Raw genomic sequence first — 23,030 nt, forward strand, 5'->3', positions numbered from 1 at the left:
AGCTCAGCAGCATAGCGTATAGCATCCTCTACTTCCACGGCTCACAGTGGCCACCAATGCGCTATAAGTTGTGCAGTGCACATCAATAACACATGAAATATGTGTGACCCAAATACAACTTGTCATGACAATACAGTATAGTGTACAGCTAACAAGCCAGTGAAGCCGCCGGCATCGCCCCGGTCCCGGTCCCACCTCCACGAGAGCAGTATCAGCGGAAAACGGGAGCGCGTACTCTGTGTTCAAAATTCAGGCCAGAGTAACGCCCACGGTGTGATCTCCCCTGCATCTTGGTGGGTGGGTGGGTTTGATATTTAGCAAACGTCCATAAAAGCTTTAGGAATCAATCAATGGCCTTATCTACCATAGCATTGCTGTGGGCGAGGCTTTATTGGAACCAACTGCATCTCTCGGTTTTAATTTCCTTCTTTGTAACAACAAACACTTGGCACAGCGCTTTCATTAGGGAGAAGAGGTCGGAAGTGCATGCAGAGTAGAAGAGCGTGTGTGTGTGCATGTGTGTGTGTGTGTGTGTGTGTGCATGTGTGTGTGTGTGTGTGTGTGCATCTATATTTGTTCGTAGCGAGAGAGGGGGTACGGGTAGTTATTGAATGTGCTTTACAAGGTGGCATTCCAAGATAATTGGACGGGGGGTTGCTGATCAGCAGAAAGTCTCCCTCTTTCGCTACACACACACACCCGCAGCTAACCGCTCGCCTCGCTCTCTTCTCTCTTTCTTCCACACACTTTCATTCTCTCTCTCTCTCACACACACACACACACACACACACACACACACACACACACACACACACACACACACACACACACACACACACACACACACACACACACACACACACACACACACACACACACACACACACACACCTCCTCCTTCAGACTCTGGAGGATAAGAGGCCCTAGTACCAGCAGATCTATTGTAACACGTTTCAAAGACACGCAACAACACAGCAGGTGCAGAAGGGCGTGTGAGGTGATGTACTTGACGCCGATAAAACACAAAGTGATCGGATTAGATGTAGCGTGAGTGATGTGCTATAATATAATTGGGGAGACAGAAGTGAGACAAGACCAAAAAATGGCAAGGATTAAGCCATTAAGACCTGGGACGCATCTGTGTCATTGTTTTGATTTGAGCAAAAAAGCATTATTTTACACTTTGGCTATTAAAAAATAGCAGATTTACAAGCTCATAGCGCGGCACCAAGTGCCGCGCTACGAGCTTGTAGATCTGCTATTTTTTTTTTATCGTGAAAATGTGTGCAAATCTTTGAATATATATCGTTTTAAAGTGAACATTTGTAACTCAAATCTTTGCTTCTGGGGGTCCCTGGAACAAAATATTTTCAGATGGGGGTCCGCGGCCAAACACATGAAAAAGTTTGAGCACCACTGATATAGAAACATAGGTTTTTTCAGAATACTGTTGGCATTTAGAGGGCATTTGTAGAATCGGCTTCAGGTCTTAAAGGGTTAAAAGACTGGGGAAGGCAGCAATAGGTAGCAAGAGAGAAAAAAAAATCAAATAGATAGGCTAAAAGTGAAGAGTGAGGGAGCGCTGAGGGAGAGAGAACATTCCTGGTTGTTTTCCAGAAATAAAACTGCAAAGGCTTGAAAGCTGCACTTTACTGCGATGAGGTCATTCGTTTTCCCCTCGCGGGGCCTTGGACACCTTTCAACAAAACGACACCATCGCAATATGCATACCAACTCCCTCTGAACAACAGAGATATACACAACCACTGGTACAGAAAACATTTTGAACCGTTTATTTCCCGCCCTTTTTTCAAAAACAGACGATCTACAAGCTCACAACACGTGAGCTTGACGATCAGCTACTTTCCGTAAAATTTCTTCATTGGCTTTTTTTCCCATAATGGCTGTTGACATGCCCAAAATAGGGACTTCAGGAAAAAAAGTGGTTAACCCATTGAGACCTGAAGCCGCTTCTAAACATTTTCTAAATCCTAACAGTTTTTCGGAAAAAAAATTAAAAATATAATTTTCACGATTTTTCAAAAATAGCAGATATACAAGCTCGTAGCGCGGCACTCGGTGCCGCGCTATGAGCTTGTATATCTGCTATTTTTGAATAGCCTAAATAAATCTAAAAGTGACACAGATGCGTTCCAGGTATTAATGGGTTAAAGGGGTGTATTATTGTATTGTCTGCTATCTGGCAGTGTGTGTTTGTGCAGTATTATATTATTACTAGTCCATACCCGTGGGGGGGGTATGCGCACATGATCTGGCAACCCGGGAGCCAGCGAACACAAAAACGCTAATAAACAGCTGACATTTTGGTGAAATCGAAAAACGGGCTTGGCTGTTCCGTGCACATGGTAACGGTCAATGGCGGTGTGCAAATTCAGATCAACTGCTCCAGCCACTGAGGAGAACCGGGCAGAACCGTTTTGGTCTCACCACGCACTACAAACAAACAGAGAGGTTTTCTCAAATTATAGGAGGATTGCTGAGAAATCTTGTTAGCATGTTGTAGCAATGCTAATGGACAAATACGGCAGCTAGCCAGTAATCTGTGTTTAACCCTACTTCCGGTACCATTGCTCAGACCACACATCTTCAAACTTGGCCTCTAACTGCATCTTACATGGTTGTGACACCAACGTGTTGACAAACTCTGTCCACAGATGACATATAAAACACCACACACAGACTGGCAAAGGTGAAAACAATGCCAGCCATGCTGTTGCGGCTCATAATAAAACAAATCCTCAATTTCCACCACACCAACTATGCGTGAAGCAACAGTATATGTGAAATTTATGCTAGCAGTAATTATAAGGCTCTTATGCATGCGGTCCAGTGTCAACTCGATTATATCCACAATACAGCGATAAAAAAAAACATTGATTTTCCAACAAATTGAACGCGTTTGGTTCTGGACTCTCTATGCGTGACGCAATGCAGAGCAGCATGGTCACCCGCGCACGACTCCTCAAGAGTTTTTGTTTAACCCATTTAGACCGGGGAAGAATTTTTTGATTTCTTTTGGCTATTCAAAAATAGCAGATATACAAGAGCTTGTATATCTGCTATTTTTTTTAATCATGAAAATTTGTCCAACTCTTTGAATATATATATATATATATATATATATATATATATATATATATATATATATATATATATATATATATATATATATATATATATATATATATATATTTATTTATTTATTTTTAAAGCAAATTGTAACTCAAATCTTTGCTTCTGGGGATTCTACAAATGTCTTTAAAAATATACATCTATATCAGTGGTTCTCAAACTTTTTCATGTCAAGGAGCCCCCAAAATGATATGTATTTGGCCGCGGACCCCCATCTCAAAATATGTTGTTCCAGGGACCCCCCAGAAGCAAAGATTTGAGTTACAAATGTTCGCTTTAAAAATAAATATATTCAAAAGGTTTGCACAAATGTTCGGGATTTTTCCAAAAATAGCAGATCTACAAGCTCGTAGCGCGGCACTCGGTGCCGCGCTACGAGCTTGTATATCTGCTATTTTTGTATAGCCAAAGTATAAAAATATGGATAAAGTGGTTACACAGATGCGTTCCCGGTTTGAATGGCTTAAACCTGCTTTCCTCTTGTCAGCAAATTACCACTAGCACCGTTTCAGATGAGCTGGGGGAATAGTGAGTGTGTGTGTGTGTGTGGCACTCTGCTGTGACAAAGTGTTTTAGCTCCACTTGAGAAGGCACTTCCTTCACAGCCACTGCAGGGATGGGAGTCTCTCGGGGGAGCGGGAGGCTGACTCAGCCCCATCCGAGAGGCACCGCGGCTGGGATCTCCCGAGAGGGACGGTCCCCCCCCCCCCCCAGAGCCCTAGTGGAAGCTATGTTGGGGTTTGGACTGGGAGGGGTGGGGGAAAGCACTCTGACATAATACCTCCAAAGGCGTGTGACAGTTTGGGGGAAAAAATCGAGCTCTCTCTCCGCCTCTCTGTCACTTGGTTTTTCTCCCTGCCTGTTTCTTCTCTCTGTCAAGTGCAGCCATAATAGTACACACATTGTGAGAATATGACCGATGGCCCTTAACCCTTTAAGACCTGGAACGCATACTGTGTAATTTTAAGATGTCTTTGGGCTATTCAAAAATAGTAGATCTACAAGCTTGTAGATCTGCTATTTTTGAAAAATCGTGAAAATGTGTGCAAATCTTTGAATTATACAATTTTTTTAAAGTGAATATTTGTAACTCAAATCTTTGCTTCTGGGGGGTCCCTGGAATATTTTGAGATGGGGGTCCACGGCCAAATACATATCATTTTGGGGGTCCTTGACATGAAAAAGTTTGAGAACCACTGATTATAGCAACGTTTTTGAACGGTTAGAACTTAGAAGACATTTGTAGAATTCCCAGAAGCAAAGATTTGAGTTACAAATGTTCGCTTTAAAAAAAACATACTGTATATATTAAAATATTTGCTTTTTTTTCCAAAAGATTTTTCGAAAAAATTGCAGATCTACAAGCTCATAGCGCGGCTCATAGCGCGGCACCGAGTGCCGCGCTATGAGCTTGTAGATCTGCAATTTTTTTTATAGCCAAAGAAATCTTACAATGACACACAGATGCGTTCCCGGTCTTAATGGGTTAAGAAACCACCCTGCCGGTTGTAAATATAAAAGCCGTTTCAAATATTCGGTAAAACATTAGGTCATTTAATACTCTGATTTCATTGGAGAATCAATGAATTCTCATCAAAAGTCAGTCGGGTCTGTGGTTGATCAGTGAGGTTGTCACAGTAGAAAGCTCATAAAGATGCCTTATGCATTTTCAATGGCAGCTCTAAATCTGTTCCCGAAAGATGAAATTATATGAAAGCAAGTGCTATTGTAGGTGCTAGACATTGTGATCAACAGAAGAGCTGGAAACAGCTGTCGTGAACAGCTGAAGCTGAAAAATGAAGCTGAAAAAAGGACACCCCTAACATAGTGTTGATTTTGTTGACTAAAACTATGACTACAGTACCTTTTTTCACTGACGATAACTAAATAAAAACTAAGCTATGATGACTAAAACTAAGACTAAATATATTGACAATTTCGTCAACAAACAAAAAATAGATTAAAATGTTAGTGAGGGAAAAGAGAACCAGTGCTCGGGTGTCGCGGTCTGAAAATAGCAGATCTACAAGCTCACAGCTGTGAGTTGTGAGCTTGTAGATCGGCTATTTTCAGCATGCAAGTGTAAAATCAGCCATTACGATGCCATCAAGGCGCCGCCAAAATACATTTTAGTCGACTAAATCACTAAATCAACTGTACATTTAGTCGACTATGATCTTATGGTATTTAGTTGACTAAAACTAGACAAAAACTAAAACATTTCAGGTGACTAAAATATGACTAAAACTAAATTGAATTTTATTCAAAAGACTAAAACTAAATCAAAATGTGCTGTCAGAATCAACACTGCCCTAACATTGATATTCGACAATAAAATGTAACTTCAAATGACTGGATCTTTAAGACACCAAGGAGTCTCAGATTGATTGATGAGTTTATCCAGGCGAACACAACCGCATGTAGTAAACACACGCCTCTCTCCGCCGCAGCACTACCAACAGCCACCAACCACAAACAAGCATGGGCTACAATTACACTCCATTCCTCTCATGTCCCGTGGCTCAATGCACACACACAATGCTTCCTCAATCCTCAGTGATGACACGGTTCGATATGCCTCAAAGACTGAAGTCAGTCATGCTTATGCAAGCATGCATTGCTATAGTCTGAAACTATTGGTAAAAAGGTGCGTGTAGCACCAAAGGGCTTTTACAATGGGCGTTACATTCACCCATTCAAGGCAAGGACACTTTATTTATACGGAACCTTTCATATACCAAGGCAACTCAAAGTGCTTTACAGAATAAAAACAAATACAATCAGAGTGCAACAGTGCACTTTAAAAGGGATAGTTCACCCAAAATAATTACTTTTTTTCTATCGATTAATCACCCCATGGAGACTTCAATTCATGGATATTTTATTGTGTTTGTCGGATTTCTAAGACAATAATTTGATGACCAGCGGACCGGTAGGCAGCGGTTCCGGTAGGAGACACAAAGGAGACTCTTGACGTGGTGTCTCCTACCGGAACCGCTGCCGGTCTTCAAATTATTGGCTTAGGAATTGCGACAAAAACTCAAATATATCCATGAATTCAAGTCTCCATGGGGTGATAAATCGACAGAAAAAAAATGACATTTTGGGGGTGAACTATCCCTTTAAAGTGCAACTGCAACACTGCAAAGCTAGGGGGAGCCGGGAATTGAACCCGGGAAACTTCCAATTTCCAAACGACCGCCACTTCTGCCACTATATTGTTTTGCCACTTTTTACTGCAGGCAGTAATGAATTATGGCTGCATAATTGCTCATAGCCGGAGAGAGAAACAGTATGGAATATAAAACTTGCGCTGTATTTCAGCCGTAGGATGAATGTTCTCCAATTGAGAAATACTAGTTTCCTTTTACAACATACCATGTAGATTTACGATTCAATTCCTGGGAATGAATCAGCTGCAGTGGCCACAGCAGGCTAATATATAGTGCAGATAGAGGACTATGCACAATGGCCTTATTACCACCATGGCTACTATGACAGAGGAAGAAATGGAGGTAGAATCCAAGCAAGGGATGTCGAAATAAAAACATTTCTGAGTCATTTAACCCATCAAATCCGAGAACGCATCTGTCATTTTAGATGTATTTGGCTATTCAAAAATAGCAGATATACAAGCTCGCTATGAGCTTGTAGATCTGCTATTTTTTGAAAAATCTTGAACATTTGTGCAAGTCTTTGAATTATTTTTTGAAACAACATTTTTTACTCAAATCTTTGCTTCTGGGGGGTCCAACATTTTGATGGAGGTCGGCAGCAAAAAACATATCATTTTGGGGGTCCTTGACCAGGTTAGGATTTCGGAGACATTTTGTCAAATGTTTGAAAAACTAACATTTCACAAATGTTCAAGATTTTTCAAAAATAGCAGATCTACAAGCTCATAGTGCGGCACTCGGTGCCGCGCTATGAGTTTGTATATCTGCTATTTTTGAATAGCCAAAATAAATACAAAATGACAGAGATGCTTTCCGGGATTGAATGGGTTAACCACTATATACTTCATTGTATGAATAATAGAGAAAATAGGTGATCTATAAGCTCGCCAGGCACTGTGGGATTTCTTTTATAATACAGCTTCACAGAGCACACTTCAAGCACATTAAAGTTTGAAAACCCATCCAATTTAGTAAAATATGCTCGCCGCCTCTCGAAAATCCTCTGATTATAATTACAGTACATTACGGCCGTACAAGTGGCTGTTGGAACCGATTTCAGTTTTTATCACTAAACCTGTTATTTTCAAATCAGTCATGCTCAATGCTAAAGATAATATCTGCAATTCAAATGTGGTCTTGTTTTAACCCATTAAGACCTGGAACGCATCTGTGTCACTTTTTGATTTGAGCAAAAAAATGCATTATTTTACACTTTGGCTATTCAAAAATAGCAGATCTACTACGAGCTTGTAGATCTGCTATTTTTGAGAAATCGTGAAAATGTGTGCAAATCTTTGAATATTTATTATTTCAAAGCAAACATTTTTATCTCAAATCTTTGCTTCTGGGGGTCCCTGGAACAAACTATTTTGAGATGGGGGTCGGCGGCCAAATACATATCATTTTGGGGGTCCTTGACAGGAAAAGGTTTGAGCACCGATATAGAAACATACGTTTTTCAGAAAACCGTTGGGATTTAGAAGACATTTGTAGAATTGGCTTCGGGTCTTAATGGGTTAATGATAGTTTTGCTGAAAGCTTTGCAGCTACTGGGATCATTGGCACTCTAAACTGAAGTATTTGACAATCGCAAATTCGCGATGGGTCAAAAAGATGGGAAAATGAGGTGCAGGTCGAATTTGGCTAAAGTTCCAGTTCAAAATATCTCCACGTACTGTACCATACATGTTTCTGCCTCGCTGATGCAAGTTATGGGTAATGTCTATGACAGCTGACCCACGCTGGGCAAGACCTAGCCAGTCGAGCGATTTTTTTTCACATGTGTCCCGCGATTTTTTTCACTTTTTTCACCTTTTTTCACCTTTTTTCACCTTTTTCAACAAATATTTTATTCCCCAAAGTTAAATACATCATTGTTTTAATATATAAGTGTGTATATAGACTTTTAAAATGATATATATTTGTTTAATTTACAAAAAAAAAAATATCAAAAAAAAAATTCAATTTTTTTTCAATTTTTTTTCTTTCTCTTCCCCACCACCAGGGGTGCTGCAGCACCCTCAGCACCCCACTTCCAGCGTCCCTGCCTATATGTCGCACAATGGGGTAAAATGCATACAAATTCTATCTGGCTTAATATAGCTGATAAAGGTTTGCATTAACTGGACCATACAAAGCATCACATTTGAAATGATAGATTGGACATTTTCATATGACAACAGCTAAAAGTTAAACTACTGTAAGTAAGTTTAAGAATACAGAAAGCCTTGAAAAACCTTCAATCAATGAAAATATGCCTTGATACGCTCCGAAGCCTATCTTTCAGACCGGATGGGGACACCCTTACGTTTGTTGGCGGTGCCAACTGCCAATACAGTGGAAATGAGGATTAAAAAAAGTTCCTTCTGGACATCAAAACAGGCTGGCAGAGAGGTCGCTTGAGGGGAAGCTGGAAAAGTCATAAAGTTGCAGAGCTTTCTTCAATTAAAAACTCTCATAGGAGGAAGTGTGCATCTCACCTTGTGTTGATGACAGCGTGTCACATGATCCCAGGCTGAGGGCCAGCAGAGTCACAGAGAAGAGGAGAAGCCACATGGTTCACTTTCCCCCTGGATACACCTCACCTCAACCACTAGCTGAGAGAGAGAGAGAGAGAGCCCAATGGAGTGACAGACAGAAAGAGAGAGCAAAGGGCAGAGTCAACTAAGTCATAGCCTACATTTCATACATTATAACTTAAGCAAGCCTCCAGCTACGCCTGCCACGCTTGCCGTTTCCGACACAGCTGCACATTATGCCTGACTACTGATTAGACGTCGATGTATATTCATGAGTCAATCACAGTGGATGTGCTAATCATGAGGTATGATGTGGGCTTTGTTAGCAATGTATGAACCAACCAAAGTGTCTCTCATTAAGGAGTGTAACTATATAAAGTCTGATTATGATAATTATGCTGACCATCTGGGTGGCCTTTGACTGGACAGCTGTGACACACACACACACACACACACACACACACACACACACAGTGTACTATTGTAGGGATAAATGATTACACACATCAACTTGCATGCACATACACATTGCAGACGCAAACAAACATTTATGTGCAAAAATCCGTCCGTAATGACAAAGAGAATCTCCACATATGCAAACACACACATAAACAAAGCCGTGCACATGAAAGTACAGTCAAATAATGTCCATGGAGCCGGGTCGGTACAAAGTCAAACCGACAGCTTAGGCCAAAAAATACACAAACGCATCTGGAGACGGTTCCAGCGGAGCCACAACTCAGTCGCACCAGATGCTTCCACGTGGCCCGACAACATGCGTGCACACACACACACACAAATAATATGCCACGTCTAAATAATCATCCTCTATAACTCTCACCGACCTCACCCTCCCCTCACCACCATGCACACAAACAAACGCACAATTACATCCCTGCTGACCTCGACTTGCCCTCAACATGTAGGCCTATGCGGACCTCATAACTCTGAGGCGTTGACAGGTACAGCAGGGCCCTCCAGGCACAAAGGCAGACATGTACTACTAGAAGTCTCCACACACACACACACACACACACACACACACACACACACACACACACACACACACACACACACACACACACACACACACACACACACACACACACACACACACACACACACACACACACACACACACACACACACACACACACACACACACACACACACACACACACACACACACACACACACACACACACACACACACCCCTGTCCTTTCTGTGCAAATGAAATGACCTGCACTGTCTCCAGGGGAGTGGTGGAAAAAGTACTCAAATGTTATACTTGAGTAAAAGTATCAATACTGCAATGTAGAAGTACTCTGTTACAATTGAAAGTCCGGAATTCAAAATTGACTTGAGTGAAAGTACAAACGTGTTGGTATCAACATGTACTTAAAGTACCAAAAGTAAAAGTACAAAAATGTTTGAAAATAGCAGATCTACAAGCTCACAACATGTCGCGATGCGACGTGTCGTGAGCTTGTAGATCTTAGTAACTAGGTTTTCAAATAATTGTAGTGGAGTAAAAGTACAACATTTGCCTCTGAGATGTAGTGGAGTAGAAGTAAAAGTATAGACAATTGAAAATACTCCAGTAAAGCAAAAATACCTCAAAACTGTACTTAAGTACAGTACTTGAGTAAATGTACTTAGTTACTTTACACCAGTGTCTTGTTGAGGAACATCTACACTGACCTGGTTGCCTACAGGGGCCCTGCTGGCACTTTTTGCCAGACAAAATGAAGTACATGTTTCAAATTATGCTCCAACACAACAAGCAGGAGCCCGAGTTATCCCTCCTTGTGAATGATGCATTTATTTCAGACTCTTACTGTCCAGACAATCTTATTTAACCCATTAAGACCTGAGGCCGCTTCTAAACATTTTCAAAATCCTAAAAAAAAAAATCGGAAAAAAATATTTTAAAAATAATTTTCACGATTTTTCAAAAATAGCAGATCTACAAGCTCGTAGCGCGGCACTCGGTGCCGCGCTATGAGCTTGTATATCTGCTATTTTTGAATAGCCTAAAGAAATCTAAAAGTGACACAGATGCGTCCCAGGTATTAATGGGTTAAGACATTTGAAGCCATCATACGGTAGGATTGTAGCCCATTTGTTTTACCATGGTCTCTGGGTGCCTACCATTGAACGTTACACGTGCCAATGGTTTAGCTGCCATGTTTGCAATGTTAAAAAAAAAAAGGGAAAATTCCTGCCGTTAGTAGGCTAGATGTCCAGAAGAGTTTGAGAGGAAGGTGACTTTCTATTTGACGTTTAACCCATTTACTGTAGACCTGAGGCCTTCTAAAACCGTTTTCTGAAAAAGTTCACATTTTCATTCCAAAATAAATAAATAATAATGTTGAGAGAGAGAAAGATAGAGAGATAGATAGACATGTATATAGCAACATAAAAAATGTAACACAAATGCTGTCCCGGATTGAAATGTATAACAATGTATAGGTCTAAAGGGTTGACATGCCGATGAAAAAAATAAGCCAGATGAAAACTAAAAGTAAGCATAAAGCATGTACGGGTGAGTGGTGGTCAATTACAGCTTTGCATTATGTGTCGGAGCACTCAGCGCTCCAAGGCTGCAATCATTATCACAACCTTCATGATTACAGTGATTATTAGCAGGTTCAAACAGTATGCCCTGTGCTACTTGACTTGCTTTTGGGCAGAATATAAAGTGCAGTACATAACAGTACTGTGCTTTATATTCTAACCACAATCCAAGACTGTTTTTATTTAATTTTTGTGGTGCATATTTGTATTGAGTTTTCTAGCATATAAGCAAATATCAAACAGTTCAAGCAGCATCTAAAAGAGAAAGGCCATGTTGTAAATCGAACATTTTTACATAACAATCAAAGACAGCATACAAGTTTGCACTTCCATATGTATATATCACATCAGAGCCACTTGAACATAAATACTGTACATAGACCAATATACCAAAGAAAGAGAAGAAGAAAGAAAGTAGGGAGGCCATATGGCACATTAACTTTTTTTTTTTATCCCACAATTTTGTAACCCATTTTTTCACCCAGTGCCAATGCCTAAGCTGTAATCCTGGGCGCTACTCTACCTCTGCCAGCCTGGGGAGAGCCCCGAACTGAGCTCATGCTTCCTTCAATGCATGAGGAGTGAGCAGGCCGCTTCTTATCACCTGACTAGGGGGGAGTTTCCGCGTGGAAGGAACACGTTATTCCAACCATTTCCTTTCCCCTCCATCAGGCGCCCCCGGCTGACCAGGGGGAGGCAGTACAGAGACCAGGATTACGGCATGTTTTTTGTGAGGGTACCTACCCTAGGGGACACGGGGAGAACATGCAAACTCCACACAGAAAGACCCTTTCGCCAACCCCACCTAGCGTATGGACACTGATGACACGGAGGAGAGGACAAGCCCCCAGCGTCCCCGGCGGGAATTGAACCCAGGACCTTCTAGCTGTGAGGCGACAGCGCTACCGACGTGCGCCACCGTGCCCCCCGCAGCACATTAACTTAAGGATAACCAAAAAGATAAATGACACAATAATGTACATGAGAGAGGGGGGGGGGGGTTAAACCCCAGAGATAAAACTAATTTAATATTCTGAACGTCGGTTGGCTGTTTCTCTGCCCGTCTCTCTCTCTGTACGCACGCTCTGGTCTCCCAGCAACACAGCCACCTCTAGCAAATGAAGGCAGCAAGGGAGTATGATGCTGCACTGGCCCGCGAGGCCTTGACAAAAGGCCATGCCCCTGACCATGGAGTTAATACAGGAAAGAGAAGAACAATGAGAGACCTGAACGTCTTCGGGGACCGGGACTAAACGCCTACAGATGCGTGCGCTGGTGGGCTTTGAGATGACCAACAGCTGTGATCATCCTTACAATCCCCCATTGTGTTGTAAAAGCTTAAAATGTGCTTCTCCTTAATAGGCACTGCAGGTGGGGGTTGTGTGTTCTCACCACCACTGTGTTATTATTCAACCACTTTTGTTTACGTTTTTCGCATGTATTAGGAGCTGGATGTTTTTGGACACATGTAGCAGTAGCATAGCGTGCGTGCATGTAGCGAAGAGGCTAGCTTATAGTGGGTAGAGGTCACCGGGTTCACCGCCCGGTCTGCCCTGTACATGTTTAAGTGTCCCTGAGCAAGACCTTGACGCCCCCCCACACACACACACACACAAAATATGTCTATTGAGCTATAACAATAAAGCCAATTAATCTACTGTAATTCAGTTCATTCAGAGTTTTACATTGTCATCCTTCACAGATGGAGCAGCAGCTCGGAACGTGTTGTGTGCATGTGGAGAGGAGCAAACAGCAACAGTTCACTGAAACATACATCTCTCCCCCGTACTGCCAAACAGCACAACTGGCAAATTGGGGCAATTAGGAAATCCTGCATGCAACCGACCAAGCAGGCCCACTGTTACACAGAGCTTCAAATTGGATTAACCCATTAAGACCTGGAACGCCATTTTTTGATTTGAGCAAAAAAAAACTTTATTCTACACTTTGGCTATTCAAAAATAGCCAAAGTGATCTACAAGCTATCTGCTATTTTAGAAAAATCGTGAAAATGTGTGCAAATCTTTGAATATATATTGTTTTAAAGCGAACATTTTTAACTGAAATCTGTGCTTCTGGGGGTCCCTGGAACAACATATTTTGAGATGGGGGTCAGCGGCAAAATACATATAAGTTTGGGGGTCCTCGACATGGAAAAGTGGAAGAGCACCACTGATATAGAAACTACGTTTTTTTTTCAGTAAAACTGTTGGGAAGACATTTGTAGAATCGGCTTCAGGTCTTAATGGGTTAAATGAATTTGTGCCAGTTGTGTGGTACTGTTGTTGGGTTCCCAGGGTCTTCCAGCTGTCCTTTTGTGCCGTCTGCAGTGAGCAGACTCTGACTGATAGATCTGTATCTCTTTATCAATTCACTCTCTCTCTCACACACACACACACACACACACACACACACACACACACACACACACACACACACACACACACACACACACACACACACACACACACACACACACACACACACACACACACACACACACACACACACACACACACACACACACACACACACACACACACACACACACACACACACACACACACACAGAGGAGTGGATCATCTGCAGATCTCCCTGTGGGATCATGACCCTTACTGAATACCCAGGGGGACTCCTCACTCTGCTTTAAGTCTGTGCAGGGGAATGCTTTGAATGTGTATTATATAGTGCAAATACTGGTACCAGAGAGAAAAGGGCTGGATGCATACAGTAGGTTGACATACATGCAGTACAGTGGATGTGGGCAGGAGAGAAACATGACAGCGACATGCATACACAACTACTGTACAATTAACCTAGGCCCTACACACTGTAGCATCTCTCACACACACACACACACACACACACACACACACACACACACACACACACACACACACACACACACACACACACACACACACACACACACACACACACACACCTTGTTCCACTGTTCTCCAGGCCATGCTGGGAATGCATTGCAGGCCTGTTACAACAAGGAACATGGAATGAATAAAAGTAACTAAAGATGCCCTGAGGCTACAATAGTCACTCCAGATATCCACTGACCCGAATCCAGAGGAGCGCTCAAACCAATGGAGGCAATATCCAAACAGTAAGAAGAAGGCTGACAAAAGAGGCAAGGTTTTTTACTGGCATTGCCGTCTGAGGATGTGTTCAAGGCCCCTCACTCTGTATCTAAAGGTGCTCTGCAAAAGGACTACTGTCACTGTGCTTAGGAAAAGAACAGCTTTTAAAAGGAAAAAAAAAAAGTAGCTTCTATTACTTGGGGTTGCTTCAGAGATCTTATTTCATTTGCATAAAGTTCACATCTATTAAGAAGCAGTGGTGGAAAAAGTGCTCAAATGTTTTACTTCAGTAAAAGTATAAATACTGCAATGTAGAAATACTCTGTTACAAGTAAAAGTCTGGAATTCAAAATTAACTTCATTAAAAGTACAAAAGTATTGGTATCAAAATGTACTTAAAGTACCAAAAGTAGAAGGGTATACTCATTATGCAGAATGTCTCGTTTCACAAGTTTTCAGCTGTATTAAAAATCTTTTGAAAATAGCAGATCTACAAGCTCACAGTGAGCTTGTAGATCTGCTATTTTCAAATAGCCAAAATGTAGGGCTGAAGTGGTTAGTATATGTTTTGTAATAATAATCAAAATCTACAAAGTAGCTAAAGTTTTTAAATAATTGTAGCGGAGTAAAAGTACAATATTTGCCTCTGAGATGTAGTGGAGTAGAAGTAAAAGTACAAAAAAATGGAAATACTCCAGTAAAGTAAAAAATACCACAACATTGTACAGTACTTGAGTAAATGTACTTAGTTACTTTACACCACAGTTAAGAATTGCTGTGAACTGAGGCCAGGGCTGTTGATATGAAGCACTTGGCTTTCTGCCCATACAATGCTCTATGAAGCAGCCTGCAGCAAACAGCTAGTCCACTGGATGTAGATGATTCCCTTCAACTTCCCCTTAACATGATGATGATAATAGTGGACTAATGCTTCGCTTTTAGTTGCCTTGAGCTACACTTTAAAAGTGTAAATATTGTGAAGCCAGCATGAGCTGACTATTAAAACAGTGACATAAAAGTCTCTCTCCAGCACAAAACACAACACAGACACACACACACACACACACACACACACACAAACACACACACACGACATCAAGTCTCCAGATGTGTAGTCACTTCCACATTCCTGCAGCCAGGATGCAAGAAGGACAGAAAGCCATGATAGCTGGCTTAATGAGCTGAGCAGATGTGAGTCTTAAGACTTTAGCAGTGCTTTTCCAACCTTTTTCATGTCAAGGAGGACCCCCAAATTGATATGCATTTGGCCGCGGACCCCCATCTGAAAATGTTTTGTGCCAGGGACCCCCAGAGGCAAAGATTTGAGTTAAAAATGCTAGCTTTAACATTTTCAAGATTTTCCAAAAATAGCAGATCTACAAGCTCATAGCGCGGCACTCGGTGCTGCGCTATGAGCTTGTAGATCTGCTATTTTTGAATAGCCAAAGCTAAGTGGTTAAAAATTATTGTGAACTAATTTTGCTGGGGACCCCCTGGTACCCCTCCAAGGAACACTGGTGGTCCCCGGACCACTGGTTGAGAACCACTGCTTTAGAGTGAGGGCAGTGGTACTTGAGTAAATTTACTTAGTTACTTTACATCACTGCTGCTAAGTGCTAACTACGCAACACACAACGAAAGACCCTATCTCTCTGAGCATTGATTGGAACAACTAAAATGTAAGTGTATGGATACCACTCTTCAGAGAGAAGTTTGAGTGATTACGTTAACATGAGGATCGATCGATCGTTGTAATCGATCAGCCTGCATGATCAGCCCATATAAACCCACGGCCACGGCATGTTGTTTGTTCGTTTATTTGTTTGTTTTAGTCGACTTTGAAACTAAACTTGAAAACGTCACGCAGCTGCGTTAAGCATCACTTGAGTGAGCGAGTGAGAGTGTGTGTGAGAGAGAGAGAGAGAGAGAGAGAGAGAGAGTGCGTGCGGTCATACCTTCTTCAGCTATTGATACAATCCTCAAAGTTAGGACCACATTAATCCAAACAAGTATATTCCAAACCCCGCGAATATAGGAGTCTTTTTACGGTGCTTCAAATAATAATGATCCACACACTGGCCTTCTTCTTCCCTTTGAGTTGGTCTTTCTTGAGGCTTCTTCTTCTTCTTCTTCCAGGGGAAAGAAAAAGTTCCAGGCTCACTGACTGTATCCAACTTTACACCCCTCCCCTCTTTACTGCTCACTGCTGTTGTTCATGAAGTTTGACAACTCACACACACACACACGCACACTCACATGCGCGCACATACACACGCAGTTGAATAAAAGTATCAATTCTTCAATGTAGAAATACTCTGCTACAAGTGAAAGTCCAGAATTCAAACTTTACTTGAGTAAAAGTACAAAAGTATTCGCATCAAAATGTACTTAAAGTACCAAAGTACTCATTACGCAGAATGTCCCATTTCACAGGTTTCAAATGTATAAAATGTCTAAAAATCGTTTGAAAATAGCAGATCTACAAGCTCATAACGCATTGCAATGCGATTGGAGGAAATATGTTCAACTAGTGAAGTTGTCAAATAATTTGTAGTGGAGTAAAAGTAGAATATTTGCCTCTGAGATGTAGTGGAGTAGAAGTAAAAGCACTGAAAATTGGAAATACTTAAGTACAGTAGCCTACTTGAGTAAATGTAGTTACTTTACACCACTGCGCACACGCACACACACACACACACACTCTCTCTCTCACTCCCTGCCTGTCCTCCCCCCTCTCTAATCCCCCCTCTTTCTTTCTCTCTCTCTCTGGGAAATCCTCCAGTTAAACATGTAATGACATCACCTGGTCCAGCTCTGGAAAATTAGCTGCAGGCACCTCCAGTGTCTCCACCCACCAACCTCTCCTTCTACACACACCCCCATCATCTCCTTTTCCTCTTCTCCCCACCAGCCAACTTTCCCCCCGTCTCTGTCTCTCTCACACACACACAGAGACAGACGAGACGACACACATGAACACACACTCACTATTTCATTTGATTCATAGACTGAGTCATAGATTTTTGTTGCTTTAGGCGGAAAAGATTTGCATTTATTTTTGTCTGGAGGTTTGCTATTGGTCCATGAAGCCTGCAGACCCCACTACACTAACAGTAGCATCTGCCACTGCATTTCCCACCATGCTTTTTGTTGGTGCATCTGGGGCTGGCAGTGCAACACTGAGCAGCATACTCTGTTAAAGTAATTAATGAACTTGCCATGATACTTATATTTGACTGACAGCTTGGTCCACAACTTCCACTGTGCTTTATCACCATGGGCTTTATTACGCGCGATCAATAAAGCGTCCTGAAAGCTACCCCATTCAGAAACACTGATCATAATGCCCACATAAATTCTACCTTTATCGTCTGTGAATAAATAATTTGAGAGCCAAATAAATGTTATTCCGGCTTTTGATTTACTCGCGATCTCTCCGGCGCTGCGGTGGCTGAGATAGGCACCGTAGTTAAAAAAGATTATGTCTTAAGGAGATACATTTCTTTTTCTCTCTTGGGAAATGAACCCCGTGAGACCTTTCTCTTTTCCATTAGGTATCTCTGCCCCCCCCCCCCCCCCCCCAACACACCCACACACACAAAACATCATGACGAGATTGACGAGCTGGCAAAAAGCCAAGTTTAACTGTCCGTGAAGAACCAAAAGAGGCGCTCACTGTTTGTCGATTACTTTCGCAGCTGTCTGACAATGATGTGACCTTTGACCAACATGTTCACCTGGAAGTGACCTTCTACTCCCCAGGGATTACATCAGTGGAAACAAGGTAATGTGTTATATATGGGTCAGGATGTCATGTGTGAGGAATACATGTAGACTTTTGTGTGACTATGAGTGTTTGTGGGTTACATACACAAACATATTATGCATGTTTGCATATAGTATACCTGTGTGTGTGTGTGTGTGTGTGTGTGTGTGTGTGTGTGTGTGTGTGTGTGTGTGTGTGTGTGTGTGTGTGTGTGAGAGAGAGAGAGAGAGACACAAGCACATTCATGTGTGTGTCTCTGCTTACCAATCTTCAGCTGATCTTGGCGCAGTGGATGAATGTAATGTAACATCTTCCTCGACTGCAGAAAGGTAAACAAGCGATAACAATGATCTTAATCTATCCCAGGGGAAATGTGTGTTGAGCGCACCGGTTGCTATCAGTAAAAGCAAAAGCATTAACCCAATTAACACTTTACCTGCCAAACACGAGTATAACCGTTGATGAAAAATACACCCGTTTACTGCCATCAACGAGTATAACTGTTGTTCAAAAAAAAAAAAAAAGGGTTTTTTTTTTTTTTTTTTTTTTGTCTTTTTTTTTCAATTTATCCGCACAGAACCAGAGATATCACGATCCAAAGATTTCTAGCTCCATTCACTCCTTGGTTAACTTATTACTTTAAAATCCTGTATCTCGGCTCCTGTGTAATTTTTTTTTTACCTTGGCAGTGGGGGAAGTAAAAAAAAACAACCCTCTGGCAGGGAATGTGTAAGACCCGAGGCCGACAGTTTTCTGAAAAACCTACAGTATGTTGCTATGTCAGTGGCACTGGTGCTCAAACATTTTCATGTCAAGGACCCCCAAAATTATGATGTATTTGGCCGTTGACCCCACCTCAAAATATTCTGAGAAGCACAGAAGCACAAACTTGAGTTAAAAATGTTCGCTTTAAATTTTTTTTTGCAGATCTACAAGCTCACGAAGTGACACCCAAAAGAGTACATACAAACAAAGATTAGAACACACACAAACACATCTTTGATTGATTGATTGAATACTTATTTATGTTTGCAAAGACAAGCACAGGGAAGTACAGTTCAATACAATACAAGATCCGGACATTTTAAGTGTTATCTTTGATGTGTCGTTAGTCACTCACGACGTAGAAAGTGGGGTGGATTTTTACCAGCGATTCCCCTGTCGTCATTTTTTCGACCCCCTCCGTTGGCATAATGGGAGCGCGTGCATGAGTGAAATTCGTCTATTATAACCAATGCAAAGTTATTTTTTTCTCTACTACTGCTCATTGTAGAGTCTCATGATACTCAAACATGCACTGAAAGTCCATGAGAAGCTAACGCTAATGCCGAACGAGCTAACGCTAGTTGCTTGTTTCTCTACCTGGCAACACCGAGTTGCCAGGTTCTGGGTTATAATAGACGAATTTCACTCATGCACGCGCTCCCATTATGCCAACGGAGGGGGTCGAAAAAATGACGACAGGGGAATCGCTGGTAAAAATCCACCCCACTTTCTACGTCGGTGAGTGACTAACGACACATCAAAGATAACACTTAAAATGTCCGGATCTCTCCTTTAAGAGGATTTTAAACCCAAGAAAGCACTATGGCTTGTTTCCAATGGGGTCCTTTGTACTCAATTCATCGAAACATTTAATGACAGACAAATATAAACTACCAGGGGGGTTGGGGGTTAGGGGGGTGGTTAGGCTTTGACTTTTTTACAGGGGCCAGTTCCGAATAGCAGCCACCTGTAAAGTGCTCTTTCAGACATTTGTGTGGCGTCTACATACAGTATAGACACCACACAATGGTGCTGTCACAAATACATCTCCGCTCTGCCGGTACACAAATCGTCCTGTCACCGTAATCCACTGCAGCCTATTTGCCTGATCCACTTTGTCAGGCAAACAAAGCAATCGATCAAAGAGCAAAGAGACAAAGACATCTATCTGTACACCTCGCTGGGCGAGCAAATGATAGTTGCCGTATAAGGGAGATAAAACAAGTCATATAGGCCTTGTTCAGAACCACTTTTATTATTTGCCAGGGTATGTAAGCACACACAGAATTGGTCTCGGTACGTTGCCACGTTACAGTGAATAGGAATACAAATATTTACACAATATGTTCTATACTCAATATGTTCCCAAAAAGATAGATGCAAGTAAAGGATAGAAAATGATATTATTATATAGAGGATTTAAATATGAATTATTGCACTTGTGTTATGTACACATAATGTACTGTATTGGTGGTGATAGTCACAGGGGAAGGCTTGTTTCCACTGTGGTCCATTGTACTAAATGTATCATCAAAACCAAAAATACATTACATATCATCAACACTAAAAGGATTGGGGGGAGGGGGGGAGCCGTGGAGCTCGCTGAGGGGTGCGTTGTTTGCATCTCTGGGGACAAGCTAGTAGGGAATCAAATTATCTCCAATGCTGGGGTGTCTGGAACGCGTCCAATTATATTTTGAGAGCAGCCATATTTTTAAACTTGATCTTGAGCGCGTCAAGTTTTTTAACGTATAAAATATAGGACATAAGTGGTTCATTTTAGATTTCTTTGGCTATTCAAAAATAGCAGATATACAAGCTCATAGCGCGGCACCAAGTGCCGCACTGTGAGCTTGTAGATCTGCTATTTTTGAAAAATCGTTAAAATTATTATATATTTTCTTTTTTTCGAAAAACTGTTAGGATTTAGAAAATGTTTAGAAGCGGCCTCAGGTCTTAATGGGTTAAACAGACATCTTGTCCGGGACCGTACCATTATGCCCTCTCCCCTCTCTGAGACTAGTCAACTTTAACCCAAGTTCTCACAAGGGTTGTTTCTCCCAAACTATGGAGAAAATAACTTTTTGGGGGGGATTGGAGGAAAGTTAAATTCACAGTCACATTCTTTGGTTACTTGTCCCTGCAGGGGTTAAATAAACACAACAGGATGCCAGACCCTCACCAAACAATCCTCTTTTGGGCTTTTATTGCCTTTTCCTGATAAGCCGTCCGCACTCAAGAAAACCGATTACAATACAGTATGGCTAGCCCTGAGATAACCGCCCCCCCCCCCCCCCCCCCTGTTTGAGATTGTGAATCTCTGTGAATCTCTGATCACACAAAGGAACTCCAGTTCTCAGGAATGTGGTGCAGTCTGTATGTCATGACCTGGCTCTGTGGCAATGACAATGAATGAACAACAGAGCACAATAATAAATGAAGGTCAACCCAAATATTTACTGAAGAAACTAAACTGCAAAGTACTTGCAAAAGGACAATGAGGTGTGTGACAATCAGTCTAATCGGGGTGAATACTGAGGTGTTGGATCAGTGGATAATGTCCATCAAGTGGTGTTGTAAATGTCAAAAAGAAAGCACAAAGTAACTAAAGAGAACTGGTGTCCATGAAGGATGAGAGAGCTTTGTAAAGGTAACTTGCCCCGCCCACAGTTTGTTCTCAATGGTTCATCAACTTTTCTACCGCCACTCTTCACCTGACAGGCCTGTAAGGTAGAAAAATAGCACACAGAGAAGACATCAACAACAAACAATGAGTCAATACTACCAGCGCCCTGCTGGTGATAGGCAACATATGATAGGATTTGGGTTGATGAGTGATGAATATGTCATGTCCACAAGTCACAAAGTATTCACATTTGATAAATGTAGATCATTTAATTTGATAGTTAAGGAAATGTTATTCTATTTTCATACTTTAAACTGGATACGTACAACATTTTATTGTTGTAAATTCGTTGTCATCTCTCACTCTCTCTTAAAAAAAAGAAGTTATCAACAGGCCTGTAAGCAAATAAAGAAACTCCGCCCGTTGGGAGCAAGACAATTAAAGGAGATAACGGCCATCGTCTCTCTCTCTTAAGAACTTAGCAGCATCATCATCATGCAACTTCATTACTAACTTCTGTTCAGAAGTAACATATCCTGCTAGCCTGCTTACACAGGCTGAAAGCGTGTGCAAGCCTATCTAAATTCTGAAGACACTGGACCTGTCTATGCGGGCTGGTTGTGAACTCCTCCACAACCGCCTGTCTGTGGCCACAGACAGATCCCATTGGTTGCCACGACAACTTTGCAGCGCCTCCTCTGCATCCCTGGAGGCCAGGTCCAGCTCTCACACTATACTCTGGTAACGTGCCACGATTCTACAAACTACCAGAATTGGGTTACCAAGACTTCCATCGACCAGCGTTCATTCTCCACCTTAGACCTGGAACGCATCTGTGTCATTTTTAGATCTTGAGTTAAAAATAATTATTTTACACTTGGCTATTCAAAAATAGCAGATATCTCTGCTGTCCGGCCGGAACCAGCTAAATCCAAAATGGTAATTGTTCAGGAAATGAAAAACAAAATATCATTTTTTCATAAAATGAAGAAAACCTTATATTTTTAAAACAAAGCAATACTGCCTCATCAAACTTGGTATTGTGACTTTATATATTATCAGATACTTGCATGTGTCATTATATTATCACCACTTTACCCAAATCCAGTGCAAGTGGAGTTAGGAGGTTTTGTCCATCATTGATAAGAACAGCTGGCAATGGATCTCAAAGCTCACAACACATCACAACGCATTGTGAGCTTGGAGATCAGCTATTTATGGTGAGCGCCATCCTCATATACTATAGATCAAGCTGAATTCTGTACTTAAACAACTTTTATTTTAACATGCATTGTAAACAACCATGGATCTAACTGTTACCACTGTTGTTCTTCTACAGTTGAGTGCAACAAA

At 41.6% G+C, this 23,030-nt stretch overlaps 1 protein-coding gene across 1 annotated transcript in view; it reads right to left on the minus strand.

The window, feature by feature from the left end:
- Positions 1 to 16,646, minus strand: part of col16a1 (collagen, type XVI, alpha 1) — a 141,399-nt gene extending 124,753 nt beyond the window's left edge. The window contains exons 1-2 of the mRNA XM_080441983.1: positions 16,476 to 16,646; positions 8,810 to 8,926 (exon numbers count right to left, since the gene is read on the minus strand). Coding sequence (XP_080298109.1) covers positions 8,810 to 8,885 — 76 coding nt within the window. The 5' untranslated portion in view covers positions 8,886 to 8,926; positions 16,476 to 16,646. The remainder of the gene's footprint in view (positions 1 to 8,809; positions 8,927 to 16,475) is intronic.
- Positions 16,647 to 23,030: the final 6,384 nt, after the last annotated feature.

This window comes from Gymnoscopelus braueri, assembly GCF_963280865.1.
Source record: "Gymnoscopelus braueri genome assembly, chromosome: 11".
NCBI lineage: Eukaryota > Metazoa > Chordata > Actinopteri > Myctophiformes > Myctophidae > Gymnoscopelus > Gymnoscopelus braueri.